This window comes from Erythrolamprus reginae, chromosome 2 (assembly GCF_031021105.1).
Source record: "Erythrolamprus reginae isolate rEryReg1 chromosome 2, rEryReg1.hap1, whole genome shotgun sequence".
NCBI lineage: Eukaryota > Metazoa > Chordata > Lepidosauria > Squamata > Dipsadidae > Erythrolamprus > Erythrolamprus reginae.
In genome coordinates, this window is record NC_091951.1 from 40,206,715 (window position 1) to 40,228,827 (window position 22,113).

General features: G+C 44.6%; 1 protein-coding gene across 1 annotated transcript; it reads left to right on the plus strand.

Annotated features, from left to right (window-relative positions):
* The first annotated feature begins 351 nt into the window (after positions 1-351).
* On the plus strand, positions 352-21,725 carry C2H6orf136 (chromosome 2 C6orf136 homolog). Its single transcript, XM_070737759.1, has 6 exons — positions 352-837; positions 5,058-5,564; positions 8,976-9,064; positions 13,575-13,772; positions 20,119-20,188; positions 21,372-21,725. The coding sequence occupies exons 1-6, from the start codon at positions 694-696 to the stop codon at positions 21,516-21,518; spliced, it is 1,155 nt and encodes a 384-aa protein (XP_070593860.1). The 5' UTR covers positions 352-693; the 3' UTR covers positions 21,519-21,725.
* The last annotated feature ends 388 nt before the right edge of the window (positions 21,726-22,113 follow it).

Below are 22,113 nucleotides of genomic sequence, written 5' to 3' on the forward strand. Positions count from 1 at the left end.
CATTTGCCATATTACATACACCTCCAGGAATATCAACCCTATATCAAAGGGAGACTAGTATAGATCTAGCCCAGGGGTAGGTAAAGTTGGCTCTTCTGTGACGTGTGGACTTCAACTCCCAGAATTCCTGAGCTAGCAGAATTGGCTCAGGAATTCTGGGAGTTGAAGTCCATAAGTCATAGAAGAGCCAACTTTGCCTACCCCTGATCTAGCCATACCCTTTCCGGGATTTGAATCCGAGGAGCGAACTTGTAATTCTACCCCTTGCGTCATTCCAGAAACTCTCGCTCTCCACCCCACCCCCCGCCCTGGAGGACTCCCCAAGAGTGACAGCCAAGAACCGGAAGTCTCGCTGAGGGGTGGGGGGAAGCGCAAGCAGCGGACGTCCGACCGGAGCCCTTCGCCGACCTTCTCCGCGCGCAGGCGCAGTGAGAATCATATCGGCTCGCCAAGTTCACGCCGGGTTTGCGGCTGGGCGTACCATTTCCTCCTTCGGTCAAGGAGACTGGAGACGTGCGTCTGCGCAATAGTCGGCGCAGGCGTCGTGGCGCCTCTTTTTTTTTTTTTTTTTAAAGCCGGCTGAAGCTGCTGGTGCGGCGGCGGCGGGGTTCGCTGCTCCAGGGGGCTCGCGGGCTGGGGGTGGGAGGGGGAGGAGGCTTGCCGGCGCGTGGAAGGGCGCCCGCCTCGCGCGCCATGTACCAGCGCAGCCCGAAGGCGGCCCTGCGCGTGGGCGCCCGCTGCTCATGGAGGTGGGACGGCAGCAGCAGCAGCAGCCCATTCCGCCTGGGCCAGGGCGACTCGGCGCGCTGCTGCCACCCGGCGCGGTTGCGGCCGCGGGTGAGTGAAAGGCGGCGGAGGGGGGGGGGGCTCCTCCGGGGCGTGGCCGGGCATCCCCCCGACCCTCGTGGGAAAGAAGGTGCAGGATGGGGTGGGTTGGGGCGGATCTGCAAGGAGCAAGCATGTGGTGGGGTGGGGATCCCGACGGACCGCGGAGAAGACAAGCTTTGCAAAACCCTTTGCAATAAAAAAATTAAAAATCCTTTGGAAAAAAGTAAATTGCAGATCTCCCTTGCGGGGTGGGGGAGGATCGGCGGTGCCCGGGCTGGACGAACAAAACCTTGGTTTGGATCGGGTTGAGAGAGCTAGGCAGGATTATAACTCGGTTAAAGGTCGCCCGGGAATTGAACGCATTCTCCTCCGGCTGATCCGTCGAAGCTCTGCTGTCCCTGCAAGGATGTGTAACCTGCGGGTAAAAAACCGGCTTCGTCTCCCGCTTGAGGAAAAAAAAATCTTAGGAGGTGTGGCTGGCAGTCTTTCCAATAATTGCTACTCGGTGGTGAATGTGACCCCTCAGGGGCAGTGATTAAATCCCGGCATAATATAAGGTTAGGTGTATTGAATGGAATTAGTTTTAGTCTTGTAGTAATATAGGCCAGTGTTTCCCAACCTTGGCAACTTGAAGATATGTGGACTTCAACTCCCAGAATTCCCCAGCCAGCATTCGCTGGCTCGGGAATTCTGGGAGTTGAAGTCCACATATCTTCAAGTTGCCAAGGTTGGGAAACACTGATACTGTACAGGCCATTGAAAAATCGGAGATAGTAAAAGAAAAGGGAAAAAAAAACCATTCCTGTTTCTGGTGCAATCACCCTACAAGCTAGGAACTTCAGTCTGTGATTGCTTTGCTCTCACTAAAAACAAGAACAGTTTTTTCCTAAACACCATCACTCTACTAAACAAATAATTCTCTCAACACTGTCAGACTTTTTACTAAATCGGCACTTCTGTTCTACTAGTTTTTCTCATCATTCCTATCATCCTTTTCCTCCCACTTAGGAGTGTATGACTGTAACATAGCTTGCATCCTAAGATTTTTATTAATATTGATTGTTTCTTCATTGCTTATTTGACCCCTATGACAATCATTAAGTGTTGTACCACATGATTCTTGACAAATGTATCTTTTTCTTTTATGTATGAGCATATGCACCAAGACAAATTCCTTGTGTGTCCAATCACACTTGGCCAATAAAATTCTATTCTATTCTATCTATCTAATCTATTTATTTATTAAATTTGTATGCCGCCCCTCTCCGTAGACTCTGTCTGTCTGTCTGTCTGTCTGTCCTAGTCTGTCTGTCTATTCATCCATACTCACAACATATTAAAAAATGTACAATATAAATGTATCTAAAATCCAGTTAATTTAACTAATTACTCTTAAATTACCCTATGACAATCATTAAGTGTTGTACCACATGATTCTTGACAAATGTATCTTTTTCTTTTATGTACGCTGAAAGCATCTGCACCAAGACAAATTCCTCGTGTGTCCAATCACACTTGGCCAATAAAGAATTCTATTCTATTCTATTCTATTTTTTTTACCTAAAAATGGTTGCTGGGTTTTTGTCTCACCTTAAATTTGACTTTCATTTTCATGAGCTAATTTTACATTTTTATTCTATCCTGTAACATGCAGAAATGAGTCTTATTATGGCACCCCACTATTCTGAGATGATTTCTTCTCTCAAATAGAATAAATTATGGCACATAATATATCTTTGTGTGTGTGTATTTATATATGTGTGTGTAACATATTTTTGCTGACAATGAAAAGGAAGGGAGACTAGTATATATCTATTTCAAGCTTATTTTGCTCTCATCAGCTAGCCATACCCTTACTGGCATTTGAACCTGGGCAATCTGCCAAATCCTGGTGAGGGTATGGCTAGCTGATGAGAGCGAAATAGCTTAAAATTGATCTATACTAGTCTCCCTTCCTTTTCATTAGCAGCAAAAATATGTTACACATATAGAATATAGTTTGTCGGCCATAAAAATTAACTGCCTTGAATGGCCCTCGAAAGGACCAACTGGCAAAAAGAAAGCAGTATGATCCCTTCCATGTTTGGGGATACTAGGGTGATTCGACAGGATGGATGGATGGATAGATAGATAGATGTTAGGTAGGTAGGTAGGTAGGTAGGTAGATAGATAGATAGATTAGATAGATAGAGAGTAAGAGAGATAGAGAGAAAGAGAGAAAGAAAGATATAGATAGAGATGGAGATAGATATAGATAGAGAGAGAAAGAGATAGATAGATATAGATAGATAGATAGAGATAGAGATAGATAGATAGATAGAGAGAGAGAAAGGAAAAAGAGATAGAGAGATAGAGATAGATAGAGAGAAAGAGAGAGAGAGAGATAGATAGATGGATAGATGTTAGGTAGGTAGGTAGGTAGGTGGATAGATAGATAGGAAGAGAGATAGAGAGAGAGAGAGAAAGATAGATAGATAGATAGATAGATAGAGATAGAGAGATAGATATAGGGAGAGAGAGAGAGAGAATTTCTCCACAATTTTCATTTTATACATATATTGATGCATATACCTTACAATGTATCAATAACATACATTACACTTTTTTGTCAATCATTCTTAAATCAATATCCTATTATGCACCCATTCTGTTCATCATTATATTATTCTTTATTTCTTTACACTCCCCTCCCTCTTTTTCCACCTCTTCCTTTTTACTTCTTCTCTCCCCTTTCATATTTCTCTCCACTCTTCTTCTCCCTCCACCTTTCTATTTCCTCTTTCTCCTTCTTTAGCCACAGAACATATTTTGTGGTTAGCCCTGAATAATTTTTTTTAAAAAAAACCCAGACAACCAAATTCATTTGATATTTAAAGATGAAAGATTTTTCCTAATTACCAAAATCCTCTTCTATAAAATAAGGAGTTCTGTTGGTCTGCATGCAATAACCCAGAAAAAAGCACAAACTTCCTTTTCCGTGAAGAAAGGCTTGTCACTGTGCAGACCTGTCAGGTGAGATCAGACAGCCCAGGAAAATAAGCTGCCTCCCAGGACTGCCAAGCACAGAATACAGTGGTACCTCTACTTACAAACTTAGCGGTAATTCGTTCCGTGACCAGGTTCTTAAGTAGAAAAGTTTGTAAGAAGAAGCAATTTTTCCCATTGGAATCAATGTAAAAGCAAATAATGTGTGCGATTGGAGAAACTACAGGGAGGGTGGAGGACCTGTTTCCTCCCAGGAGATTCCTAGAGAGGCCCCACAGAGGCTTTTCACCGTCTTTTCCGGCCCTGTTTCCTCACAGGAGATTCCTAGGGAGACCCCACAGAGGCTTCTCATCGCTTTTTCCAGCCCTGTTTCCTTCCAGGAGGTTCCTAGAGAGGCCCCATGGAGGCTTCTCCCTGCCTTTTCTAGCCCTGTTTTCTTCCAGGAGATTCCTAGAGAGGCCCCATGGAGGCTTCTCCGCACCTTTTCTAACCCTGTTTCCTTCCAGGTGATTCCTAGAGAGGCCTCACGGAGGCTTCTCCCCGCCTTTTCCGGCCCTGTTTACTCCCAGGAGATTCCTAGAGAGGCCCCACGGAGGCTTCTCCCTGCCTTTTCTAGCCCTGTTTTCTTCCAGGAGATTCCTAGAGAGGCCCCACGGAAGCTTCTCCCCACCTTTTCTAACCCTGTTTCCTTCCAGGTGATTCCTAGAGAGGCCTCACGGAGGCTTCTCCCCGCCTTTTCTAACCCTGTTTCCTTCCAGGTGATTCCTAGAGAGGCCCCACGGAGGCTTCTCCCCGCCTTTTCCGGCCCTGTTTACTCCCAGGAGATTCCTAGAGAGGCCCCACGGAGGTTTCTCCCTGCCTTTTCTAGCCCTGTTTTCTTCCAGGAGATTCCTAGGGAGGCCCCAGGGAGGCTTCTCCCCACCTTTTCCGGCCCTGTTTCCTCCCACGAGATTCCTAGGGAGGCCCCAGGGAGGCTTCTCCCTGCCTTTTCCGGCCCTGTTTCCTCCCAGGAGATTCCTAGGGAGGCCTCACGGAGGCTTCTCCCTGCCTTTTCCGGTTACAGTTTCGGAGACTCGGGTTTGTAAGTGGAAAATGGTTCTTGAGAAGAGGCAAAAAAAATCTTGAACACCCAGTTCTTATCTAGAAAAGTTCTTAAGTAGAGGCATTCTTAGGTAGAGGTACCACTGTACAACTCTTTTTGATATTTGGGTTCGTTATTCTAAAATCTCTCTCTCTCTTTTAAGGATGTGGCTGCTTCCTGGGATAAATTACCTCCTGAGCTTATCTCTTCCACGCCAATCAAACTGACGTTTCCCTCCCTGTTCTCCAAGAAGCTGTCAGAAGCTGCCCCTTACCTTCCGGCTCTGTCTCACCCTTCTCCAGAAAAATGTACTGTAACTAAATATGGACTGAAGTTCGGCAACCTGGAGACCAGGCCCCTTTTCCATCCAAGGGTTCCCTCTCCCCCGGAAAGCATGGAAGATGCCATCATTTTGGAGAACGGGAGGCAAGAGGAGAACCTAGGGGTACGACCTAGCGAAGGACTGGACAGTGCTTCTTTAGACTCTTTGTATAGTCTCTTTCACGGCTGGCGTTTGCACTTCCCTTATCAGATATCGGAGGCGGCACCCGCATCCCTTACGCCTTTCCAAGCCACGCCTGGGGCTCCCTCTCCGGTCACTTCGCCTACCAGCGGTAACCGCGACATGGAGGAGCACCTCGAAGTCATGCAACAGAAGTTACGGGAAGAGGTACTAATGTGGCTGTTTAGAAGAGGGGCCTCCAATCTTAGCAACTTTTAAGACTTGCGGACTTCGACTCCCAAAATGGCGAGTTTGACACCTGTGCTCTAGCCCAGGGATCTGCAACCTTGGAAACTTTAAGACTTGCGGACTTCAACACCAAGAGTTCCTCAGCCAGAAAAGTCTTAAAGTTGACAAGGTTGCAGACCCCTAGGCTAGAGAACTACTGTATTTTTTGGGAGTATAAAACATACCTTTCCCCCCCTTAAAAGGGGATAGAAATGTCGATGTGTCTTATACACTGAATACGGCCATTTTTGGCCTCCCAAAGCCCTGCCACCACATTCCATTTTTGTGAAAAAATGGGTCCAGTTTTTGCAAAAATTGATTTATTTATTGGATTTGTATGCCGCCCTTCTCCGGAGACTTGGGGCGGCTAACAGCAATAATAAGACAGCATATAATAATAATCCAATACTAAAAACAATTAAAAACCCATTATAATAAAAACCAAACAGACATACAGACATACCATACATAAAATTGTAAAGGCCTAGGGGGAAAGGGTATCTCAATTCCCCCATGCCTGGCGGCAGAGGTGGGTTTTAAGTAGCTTACGAAAGGCAAGGGGGGGCAATTCTAATCTCTGGGGGGAGTTGGTTCCAGAGGGCCGGGGCCGCCACAGAGAAGGCTCTTCCTCTGGGTCCCGCCAAGCGGCATCGTTTAGTTGGCAGGACCCGGAGAAGACCCACTCTGTGGGACCTAATCGGTCGCTGGGATTCGTGCAGCAGAAGGCGGTCCTGGAGATAATCTGGTCCGGTGCCATGAAGGGCTTTATAGGTCATAACCAACACTTTGAATTGTGACCGGAAACTGATCGGCAACCAATGCAGACTCTGGAGTGTTGGTGTAACATGGGCATATTTGGGAAAACCCATGATTGCTCTCGCAGTGGGGTTTGGGAGGCCTGCAAAGTGCTCCTGGGGGCAGAAGATAAAATCTTTTTCATTTTCCTTACTTACCTCTTTGAAATCTTGGTGCATCTTATACACAGGTACATCTTATAGTCCGAAAAATACGGTAGGATCACCCCCTCCCCCTTTGTAGAATGGCAGGGCAGCTGGGAAACTACTTGATTATGAACTTGGCATTGGATAAAGAGAGGCACTTTTGTCACATGTACAGTAGGCGAATGAGAGAGTTATGATTTGTGGTCCATTGTTAGTTCTGAGGTTTAATTTATAAGAAAGAGGTGATCTTTTCTAACCTTATTTATTTATACATACCATTAATCACTGCTTATATAAATTGTGCCAGCAGCCAGAAATAGAGGGGGGAAACCCCCCAAACTTTTAAGTACATTACGATAAAATATGATTTTTAGAGTATCTCAATAAATTGTAACTGCAGCACTTAATGACAAATTTCTTATTTTCAGTTTTTAAAAAAAATATAAAATTATCTTTATTTCTACGAGGTATATTCAAATAGATTACTGGTTTTGCCAGTGACTGCAAAATTGTGAGTTAGTTATAATAGATTCCAAGACCTTTTTGGATCGCTTCAAAGCAACTATCCTAATGTTTTGTTTTGAACTGGTAAAAGAAGCTATATTAGGAATCCTCACTGACATAAGTTTGAATAACCTTTAAAGGAAGAACAGAGTGTTTTCCTTCTGGTGTGTTTAGCCCTTTGCTGCAGTTTGTGGGATAGAGCTGATGTGTTTTTATCTGCCTTAGCACATCTGCATTTCCTAATGACCAGAGAAAGAGTAATGATTTTTGCTTTAATCACCCCCTATACAAGGCTCAATATGCTTGTTTAATATTTGTGATTTGCAATAAACCTCTGAGCCATTGGAGTTATAATGCTGCTTATGTTGCATAGGAAATGACTTAAGACAGTGATTTTCAACCACATTTTTTACATTTACAAAATCCTGGGGCACACCACCAACCAAAATTACACAAAATGACATTCTAACGCAGTACATATTATACATACAGTTTAATAATATAGTTTCTAAATGTATTTATACTCATCTAGTGTGAAACCTGGGCCTGTTTCAATGAACACAAAAGGGATATTCTGGCAGGAAAGGTAGCTTGGGGGCCCATGTTTAATTTCCCCACTGCACACCTGACCATTTTATTTATTTATTTATTCATTCATTCATTTATTTATTTATTAGATTTGTATGCCGCCTCTCCGTAGACTCGGGGCGGCTCACAGCAATAATAAACAATATATAACAAATCTAATAATTTAAGAGAAACACTAAAAACCCCATTATTAAAAGCAAACATACACACAAACATACCATACATAAACTGTATAGGCCCGGGGGAGATGTTTCAATTCCCCCATGCCTGACGGCAAAGGTGGGTTTTAAGGAGTTTCCGAAAGGCGAGGAGGGTGGGGGCAGTTCTAATCTCTGGGGGAGCTGGTTCCAGAGAGTCGGGGCCGCCACAGAGAAGGCTCTTCCACTGGGTCCCGCCAAACAGCATTGTTTAGTTGACAGGACCCGGAGAAGGCCAACTCGGTAGAACCTAATCAGTCGCTGGGATTCGTGCGGCAGAAGGCCACGGCACAGTGGTTGAAAAACACTGACTTAAGACAATTGTTTGAGGAGACAGTGTAGTTCAAAGCATACTAAATCTGCAGGTGTAAAGATTACATAGTAGGTGATTATGTGGTTTATTAATGCAAATAATATTTGACTTCGTAGTCTAATGGTTCAACGTGTTGCAAAACAGTTTTGTCCATCTTAAATACCTAAATTTTTTTATAGATAGAATAGGAGGTCTAAAATAGATATTGTATTAAATTTGCAAGCTTGCAAAAACAGAATTTATCTGTTTATTATCAGTCTTTTCTGCAAGCAGGTTGAAACTTTGATTTGGTTTCCAAATATATTTTATTTATTTATTCATTCATTCATTCATTCATTCATTCATTCAATTTTTATGCCGCCCTTGTCCTTAGACTCAGGGCGGCTTACAACTTACTCACAATAGCAATTTTTAACAGAGCCAGCATATTGCTCCCACAATCCAGGTCCTCAAATATCCCCAAAGGGTCTCGGTTGATGCAACATTTTTATTTTATTTCCACAATAGTGGAAAATTATTTGTGCAGTCCAAGACGATGATGCATGCACTTCAGTAAGTATGTAGGATCCCAAAATGTTTTTATTAACTAATTATTGATACAACACACATTCGTGGATAAAAATAAGATGGTGAAATCTGCATTCCTCTTTGTGGAAAGTTGAGGCATTTGAATTTAACCATAATTAGTTCTGTCTATGCTGGGCAGAACATCGGCATAAAACTCTCAAAGCAAAATGTTGTCAATGGATTTCTGAGAATCTTTGAGCTATAAATTCCTCTCTTCTTGTCTTCTCTCCCATCCCTCTAGTTACCAGCCTTTTTTACGAGGGCTCATAATTATTCAATGTATTCCCGGGACGTAGAATTCATCAATGAGATTCTGCATCTGAAGACACGGTCAGTATTTTAATCAAGGAGGGCGGATAGCAAGTTATAATATCTGATGGCTGGATTGTCTGGTTTTTTTACTGAATGTGAAAAGTTCCATAACATCTGTAACAGTGGTTCTCAACCTTTCACCTAAGACCAAGGGAAAAGACAAATTTCCCGTTGTGTTAGGAACTAAAGCTTGTGTTCTGGCGCCTTGGAACATATTTTTACAATCCGACCAATCAGGCGTTTACAGTGGGAGTGTCCCTTTGGCCTTCCTGCCAATCAGCTTAAAGCTCTGTTGGGAGAATTGGCGCTGGACTTAGGGTTGGGGTTCACCACAACATGAGCAACTGTATTAAGGGGTCGCGCCATTAGAAAGGTTGAGAACCAGAAAGAACTAGCAAAAATGTTCCCAAAAACCTCTCCAATATGTTGGAAGTGTAAAAAAGAAAGAGGCACGTTCTACCACCAATGGTGAACATGCACACAGGCAAAAAAGTTTTGGAATAAAATAACAAATTGGCTAAAAGAAATAGCAAATGAAGAAATCGAAAAAAACCCAGAATTATATTTATTGGGTATTTTTAATAAAAAAATAGAAAAAGAGGTAAGATACCTAGTTATACATATACTAACAGCTGCCAGAATAGTATATGCCCAACAGTGGAAAACAGATAAAATACCGGAAGAAAACATAATAATTAAAAAAATACTAGACTGTGCGGAGATGGACAGGCTATCCAAAAGATTAGAGGGAAAAGAAGAATCAGATTACTATAAAACATGGGCAAAATTTTATGATTGGCTAAAGGAAAGAAAGAAATAAAAATTTATGCAAAGCAACACGTCAAGTAAAAGAATTCAAAAATTAATATTATGTAAAAGAAGTGTAATTCTCTGATCAAATATCCCCCCCAAAAAAGTGGGGAAACTTTCATTTCCCAAATGTTGTATATATATGTTTTTATGTATGTTTTTTCTTTTGTCTTGTATGTCACATTTGTAAAATTAAATTTAAAAAAAAAGAAAGGTTGAGAACCACTGATCTATAGGATTTTACAGTGAAATTCAATCTACATGTATTTAAGAGCTCTAACCATTGAAGAGGTGGGGAAATTATTTCCCCCCTTGAAATTTTTCTTAGATCTAGCTAAAATTTATACTTGGGCCTCGATCTTAGAAAACAAGAAACTGTGGGCCAGTATATCTGATCCACAAAAAACAATCTTTGCAAAACACCACCAGTCAGGAGAGAAGGTAATAACTTGCCCTCTTTTCAGTATGTGTATTTTATTTATTGAATGTGTACAGTATTCTCCCCCACTCCCATTGTCTATAGTTGAGGGGGTGGTGAGACTTCTCATACGCCTCTAGTGCAGGGGGTGTCAAACTGGCGCATCGGTGGGCCGTATGTGGCACGCTTAGGTCACGCCCACCCTAGCTTTCCGGACGGAAGAAACATTGCAATATGTCATCGGACGGCAACGTGACATGGAGAGTTTGATACCCGGGCCCTAGCCCAGAGGTCTTCAAGCTTGGCAGTTTTAAGACTTGTGGACTTCAACTCCCAGAATTCCCCAGCCAGCTTTGCTGGCTGAGGAATTCTGGGAGTTGGAGTCCACAAGTCTTAAAGCTGCCAAGGTTGGAGACTCCTGCTCTAACCCTTTTCCCATTGATGGGGATAATTATTAGCAATAATATTCTGCATGGCAAGGAAGGTGTGTAATTTTTTAACATTCTTGCCTATGTAAAATATTATTATTACTGATTGGCATGAACAGGAAAGGCAAAAGTCCCCTCAAGGAATTGGTTTCATAGATTCTGAATGATCCTAATGGAAGTCTTTGTAATTAATATTGGGCAAACCAAACGAAGTTCGGGTTTGGTAACTTACCCGAACTTGGCGGCGGAGTTAGGGTAAGTTCCCCGAACCCGAACACTTCTCCGTGATGTCAAAACCCCGCCCCCAGAATCCCCTCGTGGGATTCCCCCCCTCCTTTTGCTTGAAGCGCCATTCCCGAGGTGGGGCTGCGGCATCCGATCCTTTTCCGTAAAAAGAAAAGGATAAATAAATAATTTCTCTGCCTCGGGAATGGCGCTGCAAGCAAAAGGAGGTGGGGAATCCCGCAATGGGATTCCGGGGGTGGGGCTTTGATGTCACGGAGACTCCCCATTTTGGCCGGCCAGGAAGGAGTCTCCGTGACGTCAAAGCTCCGCCCCCGGAATCCCACTGTGGGATTCCCTGCCTCCTTTTGCGCCTCTCTCCCAGCCTCCCAACCGGCCCACAGCTCCCCGGTGTTCGCCTTCCTCCGCCGCCACCGACGCCCGGCTCCTCCTCCTCTTCTCGCTGAGTCAGAGCCCCTCCCCCTCCCGCCCACCGCGGTGTTCAAACAAACACCGAACCCAAACTTTTAAAAAGGTTCGGCTTCAGGTTTGGCCTGCCGAACATCGCAAAGTTCGGCACGATCCTGAACTTTGCAAGCTCGGTTCGCCCAACACTATTTGTAATCCTATCCAATAAAGCAACTGCTTTATCTAATTAAAAGATTTCATGAATAGCACTGACGCTGAAAGGAAAGCTGCTGATTTTCATCTTAAGAACATAATGTAGCAGGCAGCTGCGTAAAACGAAAAGTCTTGGGCCATCCATATGATGTGGGATTTTGTCATTTGCTACAATAACTGCTAAAGTCCTTCTTAGAACCATAATGGGCAGGTTCAATTACAGTTGTAAATCAAGGATTACCTGTAATGCAGGAGTCCCCAACCGTATGCACACGCCCGTTCGCACATCCCCACTTGGTTCGAGCAGCGGATAAGCGTGTGCACACGCACTCTATTTGCACAAATGGGGGTGCATATACATGCTGCTCACGCAAATGGAGCTCTGCACTAGCCCATTACTCCGACCGAAGCATCTTCTCTCTCCCTCCTCTCCCCTGCCCGCCGGGTCCACAAAGCTGGAAAGGTTGGGGAGCCCTGCTATAGTCATCAGTCTTACATGGGACAAGATAGGAAATGGATGTATAAATCCACAGTGAAAGAATTCTTTAAATGTCAGAATTGACAGGGTAACCATCACTAATTCGAGTTTTAATTATTTAAGGAGTCGGGTGGGTGATTCTTTTACAATACAGTGTTCCCTCGATTTTCGCGGGTTCGAACTTCGCGAATAGCCTATACCAAAAAAATTAATTAAAAAATACTTTGCAAGTTTTTTTCTATACCACGTTTTTTCCTGCCTGATGACGTCATATGTCATCGCCAAACTAATAATTTTTGCAAATAAATAACAAAAAAATTATTATTGTTGTTAATAAATAAATGGAACTGAACACAGTATTCCAATTGTGGTCGTACCAAAGTACTGAAGAGAGGAATAATTACTTCACATGAGCGAAATTCTATGCTCCTTTTGATGCAGGATTATGTTTGCCTTTTTTGCAGCTGCTTCGCACTGTCGACTCATGTTTAATCTGTGATCTACCGAAACACCCAGGTCCTTCTCACTTGTGCTGCTGCTCAGATATATTCCTTCCATTCTATATGTGCTGTTTTTGTTATTTTTGCCCTGATGTAGGATCTTGCATTTCTCTCTATTAAATACCATTCTGTTAGTTTCAGCCCATTGTTCAAGCTTGCCTAGATCTTTTTGGATCCTATCTCTATCTTGTTTAGTATTAGCAAAACCACCTAGCTTTGTATCATCGGCAAATTTGATAAGCTTTCCTTCAATTCCTTCATCTAGATCATTTATAAATATGTTAAATAAAGAAAGGTCATAGAATGGGGCGCACAAGAATGGGGCGCTGCATAGCTAGAGGTATAACAAGCAGGAAGAGGGAGTTGTGATCCCGCTATATAGAGCGCTGGTGAGACCACATTTGGAATACTGTGTTCAGTTCTGGAGACCTCGCCTACAAAAAGATTGACAAAATTGAACCAGTACAAAGATGGGCTACAAGAATGGTGGAAGGTCTTAAGCATAAAAGGTATCAGGAAAGACTTCATGAACTCAATCTGTATAGTCTGGAGGACAGAAGGAAAAGGGGGGACATGATCGAAACATTTAAATATGTTAAAGGGTTAAATAAGGTCCAGGAGGGAAGTGTTTTTAGTAGGAAAGTGAACACAAGAACAAGGGGACACAATCTGAAGTTAGTTGAGGGAAAGATCAAAAGCAACATGAGAAAATATTATTTTACTGAAAGAGTAGCAGATGCTTGGAACAAACTTCCAGCAGACATGGTAGATAAATCCACAGTAACTGAATTTAAACATGCCTGGGATAAACATATATCCATCCTAAGATAAAATACAGAAAATAGTATAAGGGCAGACTAGGTGGACCAGGAGGTCTTTTTCTGCCGTCAGACTTCTATGTTTCTATGTACAATTCGCTTAGCGACAATCTCACTTGGCAACAGAAAGTTTGGGCTCAGTTATGTTCGTAAGTCGAGGACTACCTGTAGCCTTCTCCGCGTTGAGGTGGTGCAGGAGATCCCAACCGTTGTCTTCTTACTTCTACCACCAGCGGCCTAGTGATGTATCAACTGGGTGTCACCCTGTGCCGTTTTCTGGCTTGGAACTATTTTGTTCATATGCACTTAGAAGTGATGAAGGTGACGCAGCATCCCGAGAACTGGAGCATCCAAGTGCGGTGGCGGATCAAAGGGCTGCCTTTCCACATCTTCCTGATGCGTTTCTTCAGGAATAAACCTGAATTTTACAGGTGAGTCGCCTCCGATGGGATAGTAGTCCTTAAGGCTAGTCTGGCTTACGTTCTGGGAGTGTGTTGAAGTTCAGAAATTTTGGAAGGAAGTGCAGAATGAAATAAATAAAACGTTAAATATTAACTGGATAATTACAAAAGAAATAGCGACACTAAAGAGAATTAAGAGATTTTAAAGAAATAAAAACTGCAGCACTGGAAAGCGCTCAAGCGGTAGTGGTACTGGGTTGGAAAGAGTCTATAAAATGGACACTACAGAACTGGTGCTGGTACATGGTGGATCACATTCATTTTGAAATCGTGGGAATAAGATTAAACAGCTTTGATGAAAATAAATTGGAGAAGCTGATGGCACGATGGAATAAGGTGAAAGGTTATATGCTGAGTAGAATCTGTGACGAAAATGTGAAAAATAAACTCCAATCACTCTTTTTAATAATAACAAATGCAAAGTAGAGCTAAGGAAATAAAAAAATATAAACTAGTAAATATTTGAACCCCCCGCAATTGATGGTGGTGGTGGATTGTCAGCTGGGTGATGGGCACATGCACTGTGCACTGTTTTATGTTTTGTTTATATAACTTTATGTGCAAAACCAGCCCTTTTCTGAGAGATTTCTCTGTGGACTCCTTGGGGCTCTCTGGGCTTGGTTGTTTTCTTACAGATGTTTTATTTCCCAACCGTGGCTGTGAGAGCCATCGTGGGGCTTCCTAGATTCGCCCATGTTTCTGCAACACTCCGTGGCCTGCATTGGCTGCCGATCAGTTTCCGGTCACAATTCAAAGTGTTGGTTATGACCTTAAAAGCCCTGCATGGCATTGGACCAGAGTACCTACGGAACCGCCTGCTACTGCACGAATCCCAGTGACCAATAAGGTCCCACAGAGTTGGCCTTCTCCGGGTCCCATCGACCAAACAATGTCATTTGGCGGGCCCCAGGGGAAAAGCCTTCTCTGTAGCGGCCCCGGCCCTCTGGAATCAACTCCCCCCCGGAGATTAGAACTGCCCCCACCCTCCTTGTCTTTCGTAAATTACTCAAGACCTATCTATACCTCCAGGCCTGGGGGAGTTGAGACACCTTTCCCCCAGCCTTTTTTATATTTATGTTTGGGTATGTATATGTTGTTTGCTTTTTTAAATATGATAGGGTTTTATGTGCTTTTTAATATTAGCTTTGTTTTCGCTGGAATATTGTTTTTATTATTGTTGGGAGCCGCCCCGAGTCTTCGGAGAGAGACGGCATACAAATCTAATGAATTGAATTGAATTGAATTGAACCTCCAAAACTTTACCCTTGGACTATCTACTGTTGACCTCTCCCGATTCCGAAGAGGTCAGTAAGGGCCGTGCATAAGTGCACCAGCGTGCCTTCCATCCCCTGCCCTAATGTTTCTTTTTTACTAGTACCATATATATATATGAATATAATAATAATAATAATAATAATAATAATAATAATAATAATAATAATAATTTATTAGATTTGTATGCCTCCCCTCTCCGAGGACTCGGAGCGGCTCACAACAACAGGTTAGGTTAGGTTAGGTTTATTGGATTTATATGCCGCCCCTCTCCGCAAACTCGGGGCGGCTCACAACAATAATAAAAAAAAAAAAAAAAAAAAACAGTACAGTACACAATACAACATGTACAAATATAATGTTAAAAACAATTTTAAAACCTTATTATAAAAAAGAAAAACAATCACACAACCTAACAGACCATACATAAAACCATAATAGCTAGAGGTATATTAATTTCCCCATGCCAGGCGACATAGGTGGGTCTTCAGGAGCTTTCGAAAGGCAAGGAGGATGGGGGCAGTTCTAATCTCTGGGTGGAGTTGATTCCAGAGGGCCGGGGCTGCCACAGAGAAGGCTCTTCCCGTGGGTCCCGCCAGACGGCATTGTTTTGTCAACAGGACCCGGAGAAGGCCAACTCTGCTGGGATTTGTGCGGCAGAAGGCGGTCCCGGAGATATTCTGGTCCAATGCCATGTAGGGCTTTATAGGTCATAACCAACACTTTGAATTGTGACCGGAAACTGATCGGCAGCCAGTGCAAGCTGCGGAATGTTGATGAGACATGGGCATTATATCTTTATATACCACCAATATGTACTTTACAAAACAAACAAACAAACAAACAAACAAATAAAAATAGTAGATACAGGGTGTCCAGAAAACCTGGAAAACAGGGAAATCAGGGAATTATCAAAAAAATCGGCGGTTTGGGAAATATCAGGGAATTCGTGAAAAAGAGGAAATAAATGGGGGGGAACTGTATTAAAGTGTTTAAAAGTGAGGGGGGAAATCATTTAAACAACAAACGGATTGCACTGCCTGGCAGAGTCAAGCAAAAATGAGCCTAACTTGCTTCCTCAGCTAGCAATATTTCTCCACGGCTTAGCCGTTTGGCATGACATTATCTACGACCACGCCTTAACTAGATCGCAAGTTACAAGGAAATGTCAGGGAAATATCAGGGAATTTCAAAATGCTTTCCCCCCTGGACACCCTGTAGGTAACATCATTACTAGCAGTAGCACTGATGATGTAACCTAAATGAAACAACCAAACTCAAAGACTCCATAGTTCGACCCTGAGCTATAAAATATTTGTTTCTGTTGATTTACTATTCCATTTTCGGCATCACGGCTGGTTTTCTGAATCTTTCTTCATGTGGGCTGATTTGCTGTGCTTATTGGCCTGTGATGTAAGTGCAGTTAAAAACAATCAATCTGTTTAGTACAGAGTAAAACAGATCACTGTTTTACAGTAAGAGAAAGTTGATCGAATGGGAATGACTTTTTTAGATTTTAAATTTAATTAATTGGATTTAAGATGTTATACAGTGGTACCTCCACCTACAAACATCTCTACTTAAGAACCTTTCTAGATCAGAACTGGGTGTTCAAGATTTTTTTGCCTATTCTCAAGGACCATTTTCCACTTACAAACCTGAGCCTCCAAAACCGTAACCGGAAAAGGCAGGGAGAAGCCTCCGTGGGGCCTCTCTAGGTATCTCCTGGGAGAAAACAGGGCCAGAAAAGGCAGGGAGAAGCCTCCGTGGGGCCTCTCTAGGAATCTCTTGGGAGGAAACAGGGTCAGAAAAGGCAAGGAGAAGCCTCCATGTGGCCTCTTTAGGAATCTCCTGGGAGGAAACAAGGCCGGAAAAGTGGGGAGAAGGCTCTATGAAGCCTCTCTAGGAATCTCTTGGGAGAAAACAGGGCCAGAAAAGGCAGGGAGAAGCCTCCGTGGGGCCTCTAGGAATCTCTTGGGAGAAAACAGGGCCAGAAAAGGCAGGGAGAAGCCTCTGTGGGGCCTCTCTAGGAATCTCTTGGGAGGAAACAGGGCCAGAAAAGGCAGGGAAAAGCCTCCGTGGGGCCTCTCTAGGAATCTCTTGGGAGGAAACAGGGTCAGAAAAGGCAAGGAGAAGCCTCCATGTGGCCTCTTTAGGAATCTCCTGGGAGGAAACAAGGCCGGAAAAGTGGGGAGAAGGCTCTATGAAGCCTCTCTAGGAATCTCTTGGGAGAAAACAGGGCCAGAAAAGGCAGGGAGAAGCCTCCGTGGGGCCTCTCTAGGAATCTCTTGGGAGAAAACAGGGCCAGAAAAGGCAGGGAGAAGCCTCTGTGGGGCCTCTCTAGGAATCTCTTGGGAGGAAACAGGGCCAGAAAAGGCAGGGAGAAGCCTCCGTGGGGCCTCTCTAGGAATCTCTTGGGAGGAAACAGGGCCAGAAAAGGCAGGGAGAAGCCTCCGTGGGGCCTCTCTAGGAATCTCTTGGGAGGAAACAGGGTCAGAAAAGGCAAGGAGAAGCCTCCATGTGGCCTCTTTAGGAATCTCCTGGGAGGAAACAAGGCCGGAAAAGTGGGGAGAAGGCTCTATGAAGCCTCTCTAGGAATCTCTTGGGAGAAAACAGGGCCAGAAAAGGCAGGGAGAAGCCTCCGTGGGGCCTCTAGGAATCTCTTGGGAGAAAACAGGGCCAGAAAAGGCAGGGAGAAGCCTCTGTGGGGCCTCTCTAGGAATCTCTTGGGAGGAAACAGGGCCAGAAAAGGCAGGGAGAAGCCTCCGTGGGGCCTCTCTAGGAATCTCTTGGGAGGAAACAGGGTCAGAAAAGGCAAGGAGAAACCTCCATGTGGCCTCTTTAGGAATCTCCTGGGAGGAAACAAGGCCGGAAAAGTGGGGAGAAGGCTCTATGAAGCCTCTCTAGGAATCTCTTGGGAGAAAACAGGGCCAGAAAAGGCAGGGAGAAGCCTCCGTGGGGCCTCTCTAGGAATCTCTTGGGAGAAAACAGGGCCAGAAAAGGCAGGGAGAAGCCTCTGTGGGGCCTCTCTAGGAATCTCTTGGGAGGAAACAGGGCCAGAAAAGGCAGGGAGAAGCCTCCGTGGGGCCTCTCTAGGAATCTCTTGGGAGGAAACAGGGCCAGAAAAGGCAGGGAGAAGCCTCCGTGGGGCCTCTCTAGGAATCTCTTGGGAGGAAACAGGGCCAGAAAAGGCAGGGAGAAGCCTCCGTGGGGCCTCTCTAGGAATCTCTTGGGAGGAAACAGGGTCAGAAAAGGCAAGGAGAAGCCTCCATGTGGCCTCTTTAGGAATCTCCTGGGAGGAAACAAGGCCGGAAAAGTGGGGAGAAGGCTCTATGAAGCCTCTCTAGGAATCTCTTGGGAGAAAACAGGGCCAGAAAAGGCAGGGAGAAGCCTCCGTGGGGCCTCTCTAGGAATCTCTTGGGAGAAAACAGGGCCAGAAAAGGCAGGGAGAAGCCTCTGTGGGGCCTCTCTAGGAATCTCTTGGGAGGAAACAGGGCCAGAAAAGGCAGGGAGAAGCCTCCGTGGGGCCTCTCTAGGAATCTCTTGGGAGGAAACAGGGCCAGAAAAGGCAGGGAGAAGCCTCCGTGGGGCCTCTCTAGGAATCTCTTGGGAGGAAACAGGGTCAGAAAAGGCAAGGAGAAGCCTCCATGTGGCCTCTTTAGGAATCTCCTGGGAGGAAACAAGGCCGGAAAAGTGGGGAGAAGGCTCTATGAAGCCTCTCTAGGAATCTCTTGGGAGAAAACAGGGCCAGAAAAGGCAGGGAGAAGCCTCCGTGGGGCCTCTAGGAATCTCTTGGGAGAAAACAGGGCCAGAAAAGGCAGGGAGAAGCCTCTGTGGGGCCTCTCTAGGAATCTCTTGGGAGGAAACAGGGCCAGAAAAGGCAGGGAGAAGCCTCCGTGGGGCCTCTCTAGGAATCTCTTGGGAGGAAACAGGGTCAGAAAAGGCAAGGAGAAACCTCCATGTGGCCTCTTTAGGAATCTCCTGGGAGGAAACAAGGCCGGAAAAGTGGGGAGAAGGCTCTATGAAGCCTCTCTAGGAATCTCTTGGGAGAAAACAGGGCCAGAAAAGGCAGGGAGAAGCCTCCGTGGGGCCTCTCTAGGAATCTCTTGGGAGAAAACAGGGCCAGAAAAGGCAGGGAGAAGCCTCTGTGGGGCCTCTCTAGGAATCTCTTGGGAGGAAACAGGGCCAGAAAAGGCAGGGAGAAGCCTCCGTGGGGCCTCTCTAGGAATCTCTTGGGAGGAAACAGGGCCAGAAAAGGCAGGGAGAAGCCTCCGTGGGGCCTCTCTAGGAATCTCTTGGGAGAAAACAGGGCCAGAAAAGGCAGGGAGAAGCCTCTGTGGGGCCTCTCTAGGAATCTCTTGGGAGGAAACAGGGCCAGAAAAGGCAGGGAGAAGCCTCCGTGGGGCCTCTCTAGGAATCTCCTGGGAGGAAACAAGGCCGGAAAAGTGGGGAGAAGGCTCTATGAAGCCTCTCTAGGAATTTCCTGGGAGGAAACAGGGCCGGAAAAGGTGGGGAGAAGCCTCTGTGCTGCCTCTCTAGGAATGTCCTGGGAGGAAACAGGGCCTCCACCCTCCCTGTGGTTTCCCCAATCGCACACATTATTTGCTTTTACATTGATTCCTATGGGAAAAATTGCTTCTTCTTACGAACCTTTCTACTTAAGAAACCTGGTCACGGAACAAATTAAGTTTGTAAGTAGAGGTACCACTGTATATTGTTTTATTATATGTTGCAAGCCATCCTGAGTCCTCCGAGAGGAGCGGCATAAAAGTCCAATTAATAAATAAATAATAAATTACTCAAAACACATTACAATTCTACCTTTGTATTTGTCTGAAGAGAATGGCAGGCACACATAACTTGACAAAACCTGTCAGGTTATGTTTACATGTTGATGTTATATGGAGTTTGGTGTATGTTTGATTTGTACATAGGTATATTTGTACATACATATTTTAAAAACTATTCAGTAAAAATCGTTTGGGGGGAAAAAAAAGAGGATGCTCTTGCTTGGCTAATTTTCATTTTTTAATTCCTCTTCCAGGATTTACGATGCCTATTCCACTTTCTTCTTAAATCCACAAGGGTTAATTAAATGTCACAAAGTAAGCAAGGTGAGTTCCTGATGGTGGACAGTGTTGCAGGAGGTGATACAATGGGATTGCCAATTGCCTCCCTCCCAAAAACCCTTTCTTTCTTTCTTTCTTTCTTTCTTTCTTTCTTTCTTTCTTTCTTTCTTTCTTTCTTTCTTTCTTTCTTTCCTTTCTTTCCTTCCTTCCTTCCTTCCTTCCTTCCTTCCTTCATGGATGGATGGATGGATGGATTGGATTTGTATGCCGCCCCTCTCCGGAGACTCAGGGCGGCTAACAGCAACAATAAAGCAGTGTACAATAGCAGTCTGATGTTAGAAACAATTAAAAACCCATTAATATAAAAAACCAAACATGCATACAGACATACCATGCATAGAATTGTAAAGGCCTAGGGGGAAGAAGGTCTCAATTCCCCCATGCCTGACGGCAGAGGTGGGTTTTAAGCAGCTTACGATTTATTTATTTATTTATTATTTAGATTTGTATGCCGCCCCTCTCCGCAGACTCGGGGCGGCTCACAACAAAGTGAAACAATTTACAACAAATCTAAATTACAGGTTAAAAATATTTTTAAAACCCCATTTTCTAAACACACATACATACAGACATACCATTCATAAATTGTATATGCCCGGGGGAGATGTCTCAGTTCCCCCATGCCTGACGACAAAGGTGGGTCTTAAGGAGCTTACGAAAGGCAAGGACAGTAGGGGCAGTTCTAATCTCCGGGGGGAGTTGGTTCCAGAGGGTCGGGGCCGCCACAGAGAAGGCTCTTCCCCTGGGGCCCGCCAACCGACATTGTTTAGTTGACGGGACCCGGAGAAGGCCCACTCTGTGGGACCTAATCGGTCGCTGGGATTCGTGCGGCAGCAGGCGGTCTTGGAGATATTCTGGTCCAGTGCCATGAAGGGCTTTAAAGGTCATAACCAACACTTTGAATTGTGACCGGAAACTGATCGGCAACCAATGCAGACTGCGGAGTGTTGGTGAAACATGGGCATACCTAGATAAGCCCATGACTGCTCTCGCAGCTGCATTCTGCACGATCTGAAGTTTCCGAACACTTTTCAAAGGTAGCCCCATGTAGAGAGCGTTACAGTAGTCGAGCCTCGAGGTGATGAGGCCATGAGTGACTGTGTGCTTAAATCTTGCCAAGAAAGCTTTAAATCTGTACAAACTGATTTTATGTTTTCTTCCCTTTCAGCTCATGCCCTCCCAGCCACTTCAGAACAAGCTGAAAAACCTTGCTGTAGCCTCCTTGCTGGGCCTGGAACTGTCAGACCAGAGGCAATCACTTTTACCGTGGCTAATTAGCAGCAAAGGGGATCAAGAGTCTATAGGGGATAGTTAAAAGCCTTGACCTCCTGTCAAATACCTCTCTTGGTTCATCTGCCTGTCTGATAAGGAGGATGCCACTAAACAACCCATTGTATAACCGTGTTTCTTCTGTATAGTGTGGATGTTGCTCCATGTTGGCGCCGTTAATTGCACTAGGAAGTGCTGTAAAGAGGATTGCAATCTAATATTGTACATAATAATAATAAAGTTTACATTGCAAGAATGTCTGGTTGTGCCTTAGGCTAAAGATCCTGCCAGGAGGCCATGAATTTCACCTCCGCTCTGTTCTGTTGGGCTCTCTGGTAGAATCCTCCCAAAAATTCACAGGTACAAATTTCAGACACACACACACGTTTGAAAATTCAAAACAATGTTCTTTATAATGAAAATTCACTTAAACCAAGCCCTCTTTTGGGATAGCAAAGAGCACTCGTCTCCAAACAAACTGGTAATTTGTACAAGTCCCTTATCAGTTCTGTGATACTTAGCTTGCAGCTGTGAGGCAATTCACAGTCCTTATTTCACAAAGTGAAACACACTTTGCCCTGGTTTAGTTTCCAAGCGGGGAAAAATCAGCACACAAAAGGTCAAAGTTAGTAAAGCAGTCA